This window comes from Diceros bicornis, chromosome 19 (genome assembly GCF_020826845.1).
Source record: "Diceros bicornis minor isolate mBicDic1 chromosome 19, mDicBic1.mat.cur, whole genome shotgun sequence".
Lineage (NCBI taxonomy): Eukaryota > Metazoa > Chordata > Mammalia > Perissodactyla > Rhinocerotidae > Diceros > Diceros bicornis.
Window position 1 is genome coordinate 12148362 of NC_080758.1, and position 14827 is coordinate 12163188.

At 44.7% G+C, this 14827-nt stretch overlaps 1 protein-coding gene across 1 annotated transcript in view; it reads right to left on the reverse strand.

Moving 5' to 3' along the window:
• The window catches only part of SLC9A8 (solute carrier family 9 member A8), a 71713-nt gene that overhangs the window by 11155 nt on the left and 45731 nt on the right, over positions 1–14827 (reverse strand). The window contains exons 10-13 of the mRNA XM_058562492.1: positions 14457–14562; positions 5867–5983; positions 2894–2976; positions 106–217 (exon numbers count right to left, since the gene is read on the reverse strand). Coding sequence (XP_058418475.1) covers positions 106–217; positions 2894–2976; positions 5867–5983; positions 14457–14562 — 418 coding nt within the window. The remainder of the gene's footprint in view (positions 1–105; positions 218–2893; positions 2977–5866; positions 5984–14456; positions 14563–14827) is intronic.

Here is a 14827-nt window from a genome sequence, read left to right on the forward strand (position 1 = left end):
CACTTGTTTTCAAAGGGCTCTAGCAGATAGCCATGTGTTCTCTGCCCGGTGTGTGCTTTTATAAGAGGTATTTTCCCTCCACTGTCCGTTCAAGATTGGACTTACCACTAAACCACATGATGAACATCATCTTCGGTGTGATTTTATGATCACGGAAGAAATTCAGGAGGTAGGAAAGAGGGAAAATGTTCAGCGCTCTGCCAAACAGTACAAGCACCTGTTAACAGTAACAAACTAAGTTTTAGACGGAAACCTCTGGTTCTTCAAGTTGAAGCTTGTCGAAGCTACCCAGACCTTGAGACACACCCTCTGTAAGTGCAGCATTCCCTCGGTCACAAAAGACATGACTAACACAATGCTAGTCAGAGGCCCAGCAGGCATGTTGCCGTAGATGCCAGTTTCTACGTGTCTGGGAAAGGACAAAGCTTTGTACATTACGTTTCTGTAGTCAGAAAGAGAGGACTAATTAGGTGTCAATGACGGCTTTAGCAATGACAGGAGAACAAAACTGAATGCCAGGAAGCCGTGCAGAAATATCCAGAGATTAATTTAAGGGCAATCTAACTCCTCCAAAGGTGCTCCACCATGGGAGGGGCCTGCGCTAATCCTTCTCACTGGGCCAGCTCTGGAGGGACAGACAAGGTGTTCCTGCCTCTCCCCTGGGGCCCCACTCCTCAGGGAAAGGAGGGAAGACTGAGAAGGGCCTACCATGCACGTAAATACTGCTCTCTGAGCAAAAGGAATACATAGGTAGGCTCTAAAAGGAGGTCACACACACCCTGCCTAGCTCGTTGCTTCTATGGCTTTTGGTTCTTAACCATCTTAACCATCTCCAAAGGCATGTCGATCTTAACAAAATACAGCTTTATGTAAAGTTTAAATCTCATCTAAGTGGATACTCAGAACTACTTATTAATTCACTTCCATTTTTTTCATCTTGGTTCTCAGCATCACCAACTAGAAAAGAGTAATATACGCATGTACATTCTGTAGGCTCTAAGTTTACTCTTGTAACAAGCATGGATTGAACGTGCTTTGGACTGTGTGCCTTGGATGGTCAAGTTAACAATAACGGCTCCCAATCATCCAATGTTTATATGCAGGACAATGTGCTAAGCATTTTATATGCATTATCTTGTTAAATTTAGATCCCTGCCATGGTCTTATGAAGTAGTTATTACTGTCTCCATTTTAGAGACAAGGGAATGGAGACATAGGGAAGTTAAGTAACTGGTCCAAGTTGACCCAGGCAGGAAGTGGTGGGGCTAAGTCCCAAAACTGGTTCAGTCCCCAAAGCCCATGCCCTTGACCACTGAGTGAGTCTAAGGTCACTCATCCGAATGTAGAACAGGCCGCCTCCCGGAGTGGCAGGGCCAGCCTGACTAGGCACTCAGGGGAAACTCAGTTACCATCCCAGGGCATCCTCTCACTTTCCTCTTCCTCCCAACCCACAGCTGAGATGGTCACCTCCCTTTTTGACCCACCGAAATCCAATCTTCGATTCCCACGCTTGCGTTTCAGGTTTGACCAAATGTGGCCCCCTTTACCCAGTGACCACACTAAAGACTATCATACTTTCTGAAAAGACTCGCTGCTGTTCTCTTGTCCTAAAACCTGACTTTGGAGGACAGATAACAGTGACAAAAGCAACATGCTCTTGCCGACTGAGAGGTGGAAGCACCCAGACTGGAGGGAGAAACATCTTTTCCCTCAGGGTTCCTTATCTTCTCTGTGTCTCAGTTTCCCCACATGCCAAACAAGTAGGCCTCACTGGTTTGCACATGGTGGGTGACTGTGCTAAAAAAGTCTGCCTCTCAACAGCTGTGTTTTGTTAAGCGAAGTAGGTAATAAAAGTTAACTGAAGATGAATTATCATAATTCAACAACAATAAGGTGTGCTTAAGTGCCTTAAATTAACAGAGGATCTAAAAAGACAACAGAGAGATCAAGTTAGGGCTCAGAGCCTGAGTCAGCAGGAGGGCCTCCGGGAGAGCAGCTCACACTGAGGGAACAGAGACACACAGAGGAACCCAGACAAGGGACCTGGGAACACCAGGCTAAAGGCCCAAACATCAGAAGCCATTCATGTCGCTTGGATCAGATGCCTGAGGCAGACAAACCTTTCTTTTAAATGATAAACATTTATTCTCCCCCTACTCCATTCCCCAAAACGATCTGATTCTACAGCAAATGATTAAACTTCTATTTTCTTTTTTTAAAGGTGTATTTTAATTTGTCTGCTACTGCCACCCCCAGTCCAATTATAACAGTTTCCCAAACCTTGATCATAAAAATCACCTGGGATGACGCCTCTGGCTGAATCTCAGGGGAGGTAAGGCCTGGTAACCTTTACTTTAAACAAGTGTCCACGGTCATGCTTATAAATGGACACATTTGAAGAAAACCACAGTAAGAAGCAAGTATATGCATTATAAATTATCCAGAAAAAATAGACGAAAAAAGGAAAGAAAGAAATCACCCCCAATTCTACAACCATTGTGAACATTTGGCTGTATTTTCTTTTTTCTATACATAAAGGTTTTACATGATTATGATCAATTACATATTCAATTCTGAAATCTGCTTTTACCACCTAACATAAAAACACACAGACTTGTACTTTTTAAAAGAGACCATAACATTCAAGGCCATTTAAAATTTCAAAAGAAGCAAACGGCCTTTTTCAGTGATATTCATTCACTTAATTCCATCCCTTTTCCCTTTATTGTATGTTTGTGATTTTTTAACAAAAGATTAAAAAAAATTTTTTAAACAGAAGAGCGTCTATGTAGCTGTTGACTTTGAACAGTTAACAGTTACATAAATGAATCCAGAACATGTGGTTATTGATCTACAAATAAGTAATTAAATAAAAAACAAGGAAAATACTTACTATGCACCAGATGACAAAGGAAATTTCAAACTTGTGAGGGAAACTAAAAATGGACAGGCCAAGAAATGCAAACACACATGTTTCTGAAACAAACCAAAGAATGGATTATTCAGCCCCAACTATTTTCTTCTAATATAGTACTAAATTGTCAAGCAAGCAAACATTCAGAAGTAAATCAGAATCCAATATAACACTTTGCTTATTTTCTGGAAAATCCTGCAACTAATACCTTGGTGAAACTTGTACTTCGATTCTCTCATTCTTTTCTATCACACAGCAACACGTGCTTGCTATTCAGAATCGCCCAATTTAATGAGTCAACTGTCAAATACTCATGCACATAAATGCTCTCCAACCCGGGAAGATGATAAATATATGAATCTGTCCATTTGCTGAACACTGTGATTAGCAAGGATCCCCACTGAAGCAAAGTGGCAAAAATTCAGAGCAAATGGCTGCAGACACCACATGACTAGCGTGAAAGGGCCCTTTGTTAACTTCCTTGCCAGAGCGGACAAAGCAGAATGATTGACTTCACATATTTAAAGCCGCCACAAGGTTTGGAAGACGGCTTACACCCTGCAGGATTTGCAGGGAGAGAGACATTTCCAACTCTTGGCTCTGCTCCACAAGTCAGAGTCCAACATTCACTCTTGCTGCACAAGCAGTTACTTATGTATCCTGAGAAAAAGCACCTTATAAATTTCTAGCACTGGGCTCCCTGCTCACCCTGTGACGTCCCACAGGGCAGCCTAATAAACAGGGAGACAAAGACTGTATTTTAAAATAGTTAAACATCATAAAACAGTGTGGCTGTTTTAAAACACTTTAGCAATGTTTTTTCTTCAAACGCATATTCTTCTACAAGTCCACAAGCTGACAGGATACTTACCCTTCTTCTCCTTGAATTTTTTTCTTATCTAATAAATATTTTCATGATCAGCTCATTTCCAAATCAGCTCATTTAGAACATATTCAGATCTATGTTATGCTTTTCCCTGGCAGCATAAATTCCATTACATGGATGTGTCACGGTTAATTTAACAAATCCTCTGTCAATGGATATTTAGACTGTTTCTGTTTCCGATATTACAAGCTACAACAAACAATTTAGCCTGTACACAGGCTAAATTCCTGATGGTAGAACTGCTGGGTCGAAGAGCATATGCCTTTTAAATTCAGACTGATGCTGCAAATGACTCTCCAAAAAGATGGCATCAATGTACACAGCCATCAACAGGGCCCATTTTCCATAAAGCCGTGTCAGAAGTGGGTATTATCAAACTTAAGATTTGCCAATCTGATGGGTACCAAATAGAATTTAATAACGTTTTGCTTTACATTCCTTTAATTGAGAGAGTCAGGGTCAGAGTCTTTAGCTATGACTTTTTGAGAGGGGTGCTGTGGAAAAAATACCCACTGGACCAGGAAGAGACAGACCTGGCTTCCAGACTCACTTCTTAGCCATGAGACTATGGGCAAGTCATCTGACTGCTTAGGACCTGAGCCTCCTTGTCTGTGGAATGAAGTCTGCACGGCCTGCCCCTGCCTGCTAGCACACGACAGCGTGGAACTAGTGCTTCAAAATGAGACAAGCCCTGCCGAAATGCTGGGGGAGATGCCAATGATGACAGCTAGGGCACTGCCACCGGGGGCCCAGCGTAAAGGGACAGTGTGAAAGTGGTTCCTTCGCTCCCAGGTATAAATTAGGGAGGAGGTACGTTGGGGGAGCAAGAGCTCAAACTGAAACTGCCTAAAAGAAGCAGCCATCATGGTGTACCCCAGCCCAACAATGACACCTTTAATGCAGAATCTCCCCAAGTTATGTCCTTCAAGATGCTCTTGTTGGGACCGGCCCCATGGCTTAGCAGTTAAGTGCGCGTGCTCTGCTACCAGCGGCCCGGGTTCAGATCCCGGGCACGCACTGATGCACTGCTTGTCCGGCCATGCTGAGGCGGCGTCCCACATACAGCAATTAGAAGGATGTGCAACTATGACATACAACTATCTACTGGGGCTTTGGGGAGAAACAGGGAAAAAAAGGAGGAGGATTGGCAATAGATGTTAGCTCGGGGGGGGTCTTCCTCAGCAAAAAGAGGAGGAGTGGCATGGATATTGGCTCAGGGCTGATCTTCCTCACACACACACAAAAAAGATGCTCTTGTGAACAAAGGGTTCTGTGGACACATTTGAGAAATGCTGTAATCATATCCCTCTCTCAGAAATTCACAATGCACGTGGGCTGAAGAGTCTTGCAGTTCATAAACTTGTTAAACTTTATTTACCCCAGGATTTTTCAAACTCTTTTTTGACTTTGGAGTCTTTTTTCACCTAACCCTCATCAATATAGGTTCCAAGGAATACATTTTTGGAAATGTCACTTGAATACATCAAAAATGTATGAGTCTCCAAAATGTTCATAATTAGTAGTTCTCATTATTTTTGGTCTTAAAATTGTAGCCATCACGTGTTCCATTTATTAGGTTTACTTTATGGAATTTGAAAGCCAGAGTAACAAACAAAATATAAAGGGGTACAGTTTCTGGCTCTGAGGAATTCTGCTGCCTCTTCTTTTTTTTGTGTGTGTGAGGAAGATCAGCCCCGAGCTAACATCCGTGCTAATCCTCCTTTTTGCTGAGGAAGACCGGCTCTGCGCTAACATCTACTGCCAATCCTCCTCCTTTCTTTCCCCAAAGTCCCAGTAGGTAGTTGCATGTCTTAGTTGCACATCCTTCTAGCTGCTGTATGTGGGACGCGGCCTCAGCAGGGCCAGAGAAGCGGTGCGTCAGTGCGCGCCCGGGATCTGAACCCGGGCTGCCAGTAGCGGAGCACACGCACTTAACCGCTAAGCCACGGGGCCGGCCCCTGCTGCCTCTTCTGCCAAAGAAAATCTCAACTGACGCCTAAAACAGGGCAAGGGAGAATGATCTGCTCTGGGTAGGCCCGTGGGGAACCACACAGAGGGGAACTCACCACACAAGAAGGCCACGGTCCGGAGGGTTTGCTGCATGAGGATCTGGGTCACCGGGGACAGGTTATGGTGTGTGTAGTGAGACATCACGATGCCTGAGAACAGGATGGCCATGATGCCTAGAGAGGGACAAAGGCGCAAAGCGCACAGACATGAACAGAGCAGAAAAGCACCTGCCACGTGATACACAAATAATATCTCACACTTCCTATAAAGCCCTGGAGCCTACAGCATTAGCTGTTTTAAGAAAAAGGAGGGCCGGCCCCGTGGCGTAGCGGTTAAGTGCACCGCTTGTCAGGCCATGCTGTGGCGGCATCCCACATCAAGTGGACGAAGATGGGCACGGATGTTAGCTCAGGGCCAGTCTTCCTCAGCAAAAAGAGGAGGATTGGCACGGATGTTAGCTCAGGGCTGATCTTCCTCACAAAAAAAAAGAAAAAGGAGAGGAGAATAGTACCCGAGGCCTCCCAGAGGCTGCAGAGAAATGCTAACGGCCCCTTCTCTCTGGCAGCTTCATTACTGGCTGGGTGACCTTGGGCCAAGTTTCTTCCTCTTCAAGCCTCAGTTTTCTCATCTGTACAGTGAGACTAAAAGTACACACTCACAGAACTGTTAGGAGGGTAATGAAGATAAGCCGTGTAAAGTGCCCAGTCCAGGGCCAGCGCTGAACAAGTGTGAGCTGTCACTGCCATCCATGGATATAAGGGGGGCAGGTGAACCACTCTTGAGGCAGAAACAAAACATAAGAATCTGAGTATGGAGAATGGGTGGATTTTGATTTACTTTTTTATACTTTTCCTTAATTTTGAATTTTCCCATAATCACCATGAATTACTCTTATAAAAAGAGAGATGTGTTATTAAAAAAAGTAATGTGTCTCTTCTTTAAAGCTCTCCATGAGAGTCTACCACTTTCGATGCTTACTCAGGATTCGAGGCTCAAGTTCCGTCCACTGCCCCTAATCATTCCTGAAGCACTTTACACAGGTTTCCTCTCAGTGTCTCCCTAGCTAGACAGCAGAAAAGGGGTCTCTAGTTCATGTAAGGAAGCTGAGACTTTTGGAGTCATTAAATAAGCTGCCAAGATAAATGAACTGCAAGTCAAACATCATAAGCAAACATTGAACTCGCTTCTGCCATTTTGTAGAAACAGGGATTACTGGCTAACATTCCATTTATCAAAGGGTGAAAATCATAGAATTGCATCAGAGACATTTCAACTGCTAAGCTTGCTCTATACACAATATCCTACAAAATACAGGAAAACCCTACTCTTTGTGGTGCCCAGTAGGCACTTGCTGAGAGACAGCAGTAGCTGGAACATTTTATCTCCTAGTCCTTTTAGGAAATAGCAAATTCCTGTGCTCTTTCATTTTTCCCTACGAAGGAGGCTAGACGGAAATTCCAGCACTGCTGCCCACGGCCACCTGACAAGACTGCAGAAGGGAAAGGAGAGGGCGGGGGACTTCTTTACTCGCTGCTTTACAGCACTGAGGAGGCTCGGGCTCATGAGTCTTCTGAACCGCTGCTCCGCCAGATAAAACACACACGGTGACAAGACCTCCAGGCATCCTCTCAGTTGACGTGTTCCTCTCAGCATGTTCCTGCAGGTGACCAGCCCGAGAGCCTCCCCTTTCTGACTCCGCAACAAAACGCAGGACGTGCAACAGGAGGGGAGAGGCCACACCTCGGGTCTGGAACTCAACCTCAACCTCGCGACTGGGGAGGAGGGCACAGCACAGTCACACTTCAGTTTTTATGGAACCGATCTGAAGGCTCTCTCTTCCTCACTTGCTAGAGGTTTCCAGCTTCGGAAGGCTTTGCCTCACCAGTCTGCTTTGAGAAGGGTTGTCAATTCACTGGCAAAGCTGAGACTCGGGAGTTCTTACTGTGAAGTAGAAGTCAACCCCAGAGGAGCTTGAGCCCTGTTTAAGTTGTGACACGAATGGCCTTCCACCCACATCACTGACCCACCCACAGAGAGATGTCACCACAGAGATGCATCACAGCCAACTGTCTGACACTAAATAACCACTCAGGAGAGCCAAACGCTCTGGGAAGTCAGATCTGACAGTGGAATGCAGAAGTCCCCTCAGGGCCGAACATCAGGCGAGCCCACTGCCAGAGCCCCACGGACCTTTCCTGCCCCAGGCCCGGCCTGCCTGGGGCTCCTCAACAGGGGGACAGGCTCAGCGCAGAAGCGGTGGGGCTGGCCAGTTTAGTCTGGTGCAACAGGCCAGGGGTTGGAAACTCAAGCTCCTCAGGGGCCAGACAATAAAAATAAAGATAAAGACAAAAAAAAAAATAAGTGGGTGAGCGGCACATGGGTGAAGAAGGCACAAGCCCATCTAGAAACTGCTCACAGCAGCCCTGTGGATGGGGGCCTAGTGCTGACTAGTCTTCCTTCTACTTTTTTTGAGAGGTGCTAGAAATCTGTTTCTTACGGGAAATCTCCCAACTTTTAACAATGGCAACGAATTCAAATGTTTAAAGATTTTCTGTATATAAACAAACCCCATCTGGGGGCTAAATTTGGACCATATGAAAATGGGCTCTCTGGCCAATGCACGAGTGAACAGCCAGCCACCACCTTTACTCTGGGTTAGTGTGGGGTCAGGGCATCTCGCAAGTTCTGGGGACTAACGGAACAAGTCAGGGTCAGCAGTGGGTGCAAAAGCCCAGGGGACAGCTGAAGTGTCTGCCCTACGTGCCGTCCCTAAGCAAAGGTGACTTCACCACCCAGACCATCTCAGCCACTGCAGCTGCCACCGGCACAGGCTGTGAAAATGCTAACGGGGTAAACATTCTAGAGATAAAAGGCATGGGTATTTAAAAAATTGCCCTGTAAGGAAGAATTCCTGACACATTTCCTCCTTTTAGAAGGCAAATTATTTAAGGAAGCAGGTAATAGTGCAGCAAACTGCTCAGCCTCTTGGAAGGAAGGAAGAAAGAAAAGAAGAAAGGGAGGGAGGAGGGAGGAAATCCATTTCTAGCCTCAGTTAAATCCATTGTTTTAAACGAAATAAAGGAATAGATAAAAGGATTCAAGTCCAAAAGGCAGAAGTTCAAAGGGTATCATGGTACAATTTCCACTGTATTATACCTTCCTGTGGGTAAAATATGATAGACTTCTTGAAGGCTGAGTCAAACCATAGCCAGTTTTATTAATTACCCAATAATAAACATATTTTGCTATAAAACATCCAGACTCAGAGGTATTGAGTAAAACAAGAGATATCTCCACCACACCGCCTGCCCAGAGGTAACTACTACTAACAGTTCGATATGCAGATTGCCAATTCTTTCACTATGCCATTATAAAGTTTATCTATCTTTAAAAAGTAATAAACAGGATCACATTACATACAGGGCATGTATTACCAGCACAGTGATTTTTTTAAAGGCCTCTGACACTTGCCTTTGCAGGTATGACAGGATCCCTACTCCGTCCAAGGCCTACAGAATCCTGTGGGATGGGGTCCTTCCCCTCCGTCCCAGCCACACTGGTCTTCCCACTCTTCCTGGAGCGTGCCAAGCTCCCCCACGCCTATCTGCGACCCTTAGCACCTGCCGTTCTCGCAGCTGAACACACCTTCCCTAGATCCTCCGGTGGCTGGCTCCTTCTCACCATGCAGGCCTTAGCTCCGGTACCATGTCTTCAAGGAGCACTTCCTGACCCGATCCCCTGATGCTTCTGCCCCTGGCCCACTCTCCATCACGTTACTCAAATTGTTTTTCTTCATACATTTCTCACCACCTGAAATTATCGTATGTGTTTGCTTACTTGCTTATTGTCTTTCTTCTGCAGGCAGGAACCTGATCTCGTCTTGTTTACTAATATAGCCCGATACCAAGGATAGTTCTCGGCACAGGGTGGGCATTTAAGAAATCTTTACTGAATGGATGAATGAAGGGTTTTTCAACTTTCTTTCTTAAAATTTAACAATGTATCTTGGGGTTCTCGCCATGGCAGTACAAATAGGTCAAATTCATTTTGTAAGTGGCTGCACAGTACTCCATAGTGATGATGGGGTTCAGGGCAGGCTGCCCCAAGATGTACCATTCTGGTATGCGGATTATTTCGAGCTAAAGACAATAAAGGCTCAGAAGACTCAGGAATAACATTTGAGCTTCCCCTCCCAAACTGCCTAGAGAATTTCACATAGAAGGCCTGTTCCAGGAAGGAGCCACTCCCATATGTAGCTGCAGTATAATGTAAAATCAGTGCGATAAGAAAGGCACCAACAAGCCTATCTTATCAAAAATTCTGTCTCCCGGGCCACATTCTCTAGGTGGCCCAGTAAAGAGTTGTCTGACAAACATCTGCATTTCCATCTCCACGTGAATTGTCTTCTTCCCCTCTGAAATCCCAAACCACTACCCCACAACACCTTCTTCACCTCTAGCTGAATATACTTAAGCGAGCAACCTAGTCAGAATGATGAGTTGCTCAGTTCCTGACTTTCTCCCATGTCTACATTTTATTAAACTTTGTTTTATTTTCTCCTGCTAACCTGCCTTTTTAATTATTTGGCCAGCCATAAGAACCTTAAGGGAAAGGGTGGGGGGGATTCTCCCTCTTCCCCAACAGTGAGAATAGACCAAACTGACGTAATCTTTCCCATTACTGACAAACGTTTAGTTGCTTCCAACTTTTCTCTCACAGGCAGTGCTGCAAAGGAATTCCTTGCACGTATGCCTGTGCACCGGAGCGCTGGATGATACACTCCACCTCTGGCCCACATTTTCCCAAGATTTTACAGAAAGTATTATGTTCTGATCAATTGTGCAAACTCATCCTTCAACCCCACAACTTCCATCCTCTGACTCACCTTGACAGAGTGTCGCTCTGCCCCAATCCCCCTCCCTCGGCCCAGAGTTGGCTAAACTGGCCAGGGTGGGGTCTATTCATCTTTGAAGTGGCCCTCAAAACTGGCTTGAATGAACAATAGAAATAGTTAACATTGATAGAATTAGAACAAAGATTCTGAGAATAGCTAACACTTACTTAGTAATAATTAGGGAGACTAATTTGCTGTTGAACCCAGGACACTTGTGGGAGTGAAAAGGGGTGCCATTAATTTATCATGTTGGGGCAAAAGGGAAAAACTGGGGGTGTCAGGGCCAACAAGGACATAGGGTAAGCAATAACATACACTGACGCCTCTGTCAGGACTCTTACTTGCACCAGTTCCCTTTACTTCTCACCACAGCCACGCCACTTTTGCCATGTCTATTTCATGAGGAGGAAGTGGATGCCCAGTGTGGTTAAGTCTGCTGTCTGAAGTTACACAGCTAATGAGAGGTGCAGCTGGGCTTCAAACCCACGTCTGTCCAGTGTTCTTAACAGCTTTTCTAAATGTGTGATTGAGGTAAATGATTCATAAGGAGAGTGTCCTGCTCAGTGGTGCTGGTAAACACTCACTCAGTCATTTGTGACAGTTAGGAAAAGCAGAGCACAGAAAGGAAGGAGGGGACAGCACAAACATCACTCTTTTGTGCATGTACTCTTACCATGGGATCTGGAGAGGCTTCACCACACTCCAGGGCTATCCCACCCTTCCCTGAAAGCCCTGTACGACAAATATCCCACAGGCAGAGTGTGGGCAGAGCCTAACCCACCACCAGAGGGCGATGGGTGTGTCCTTGGCTTGCATGTGCTCTCTTTGGTCCCATTAGTGTGTGCAGCAGAGGTCCCTAAGGAAACGACACTCCTACAAACAGAAAACACTGCCTCTCTGAAGAAAAGACAAGAAAAACACCCCTTTGTTTTAATCACAAATTCCAAAACGACGCATGAACTATATCTTTGCCATCAGGCACTCAGTGTTCATCTAAAAGGGGTGGGGACGATTTAGAAAAACAGAGGTAAAAATAGCTAGGCTAGAGCCAAATGAAATGACTCACAGGTAATGTTTATGTAAGCGCCAAAATTCAGGAAAGATAAGGGAGGAAACTTGATGGCAGATACTGGCATGAAATTATCCAAGAGAACTGCTTTAGAATTAAAAACAAACAAAACCCTGAGGTTTACAAAGAGTTATCCAGTGAAAATGGCCAGAGTCCTCTCTGCTTCCTCCTTGGCAAGATCTGCTCACAGAGTACCCACGTTGGATTCCAGATAGTGATCTGTGGGAAGGAGAGTTCTGTCCAATGGAATCATTAAAAGCCACTGGGGACTTGCACTTTGCTCATGAAGAAATAATGGCTACACAAACTGCTGTCCTGCCATAAACAACTGGAAACCTGATAAAAGATATGAGGCAAAACTGTTCTCTGACATTGGGCACTAGGCAGGGAGGACTGTGATTCCTGACGGAAGGGAAACAACAAGGTGGCCACTCCTGCCCCAGGCCTCAGCCCAGCTTACTTCCCGGACGCAGTTTCCAGGCTGAGGCTCAAGGAGAGGAACCCTAAACCGAGTCCAGCAGCATCAGTCTTGCTGAGAAGAGGAGGCAGATGAGAGCTGGGCAAGGCCAAAGCAGCTAGAGCACCTGAGAGGAGGAGCCACCCAGAAAGAGAGCTCTGGAGAGCTGCAGGAGAGGCCCTTGAATCTTGGGCCAACACTGATCTGTACTGGGGTGGGATGAGATTCCAAGAGGCTGGGGAAAGAACCTAAAAAGGAAGAGGCTGAACAATTCTCGAGGTGGACACAGGGCTGGGAAGAGTTTGTGTTCCCATCAGCCAGAGTGGAAGGACCTTGTTAACACATGAAACATGAGGTGGAGTCCTCAGAGGGGCGCTGCCCTAGTCCCTAGTGCTACTCTGGACCTGCCCTGACAAAGTGTAACAGTAGATCTCAAAAGAATTAAACTGATTCTAAGAAATTTAGGTAAGTGCCAGAAGAACGGCCATAACTCTATGAAGGAACACAATAAAATCTAGTACTCAACAACACAATAAAGTTCACAATGACTGGCATCCAATCAAAAATTAATAGGCAGGGCTGGCCCCGTGGCTCAGCGGTTAAGTGCGCGCGCTCCGCTACTGGCAGCCCGGGTTCAGATCCCGGGCGTGCACCGACGCACCGCTTCTCTGGCCATGCTGAGGCTGCGTCCCACATACAGCAACTAGAAGGATGTGCAACTATGACGTACAACTATCTACTGGGGCTTTGGGGAAAAAAAAGGGGACTGGCAATAGATGTTAGCTCAGAGCCAGTCTTCCTCAGCAAAAAGAGGAGGATTGGCATGGATGTTAGCTCAGGGCTGATCTTCCCCACAAAAAAAAAAAAAAAAGAAAAAAATTAATAGGCAAGCAAAGAGCAGGAAAATATGACTTGTAAAAAGAAGAAAAATTAATTGACAGAAACAGACCTAGAATTAACAGAGATGATGGAATTAGCAAACAGGGACATTAAAATAACTATTATAAATATGCTCCATATCCATAATTGCGAATAAGATGAGGAGGAGAAATAGAAGATATAAAAATGACCCAAAGGGAATTTCTGTAGATGAATAATACAATGTCTGAAATGAAAAATACACTGGATGGGATTAATGGGAGATTGAGTTTAGCAGAAGAAAAAAATCACAGGAGAAAAAAAGATTAAAAAAAAAAAGACAAAGCATACTGTAATTGGATTCCCAACGAGAGAAGAGAGAAGGACAGAAAAAAATATTTCAAGAAATGGGGAAAAATTTATCAAATTTGGTGAAAGCTATAAACTTACATAAACTATAAACCCAAGAAGCTCAATCAACCCTAAACAGAATATAAAGAGAACCACACCAAGGCACATCAAAATCAAATTGCCACACACCTATCAAAATGGCTAAACTTCTTAAAATTAAAATAAGTGTTGGTGAAGATGTGAAGCCGCCGGAACTCACTCGTACATTCTGATGGGAATGCAAAATGGTCCAGTCGCTTTGTAAAACACTTGGCTGTTTCTAATAAAATAAAAAATATACTCTTCTAATCAAGTAAAATATATGACCCAGCAACCTTACTCCTAGGTATTTATCCAAGATAAATGAAAATATGCATAGATATGCACAGCCCAAATCTGGAAAAGCCCAAATGTCCTTCAAATGGTGAATGGATAAATGGGGCTCAGCAAGAATGTATAACTACTGATACATGCAAAAAACAGGATGTCTCTCAAGAACATTATGATAACTGAAAGAAATGAGACACAAAAGAGTACATACTACATGATTTCATTTATATGACATTTATATTCTGGAAAAAGCAAAACTATAGTGAAAGAGTGCAGATCAGTGGGTGCCAGGGCCCAGGATGGGCCGAGGGATTGGCTGCCCTCAGCAGTCTGACCCCGTCCTTTGAGTGAAGGCCCTTCAGAGGCCTTGTTTTGGGAAAGAGGCAACATTGGAAGACAGATTTTGATCTTGCTACAGGACGGTGGGTAAAGAAAAAATGTCACTGTGACAACACTGAGCCCCCGGATGGAGCCAGGTCTAAATCCAAATGCATCCCTAGAGAGCCAGTAAATCTCCTTTATTGCTTAAGCTCTTCTAAGTTGTGACTGTTTCTTGTGATTGGAAAGTGACCTAAATGACATAACCTCTTTCACCAGGCAGGCCAACACGCCATCAAACCCAGCGCTTCAGTGCTCTCCGTCACTTACCCGAGAGTGAGATTCCTTCTGCAAGCCCATAAGGAAGATAAGCAAAAATGATCATCATGCCAAACTCCAAGGAAGGCGTTTTCCTCAAGTCAATATGCTTTAGCACGTAAATGACAATTGTCAAGGAAAAAGAATCAAGGGGCAGTTGACGGGAGATCTAGAGAAGTCATAAAGCTGCTGCCTTCCAAATATATAAACAATGGATACAAAAGATTCTGCAACATCCCAAGGTAACAAATGAAAATTTGTCATTACGGATTATTTTCTTTGTAGGGAGACTCTTGTTTCAAGAAACGGAATCCGATAAAACACTAAGAAACGTTAATTCCCGAGACAAATGGTAGGGGAAAATTAAAATCAACCTAAGTCGA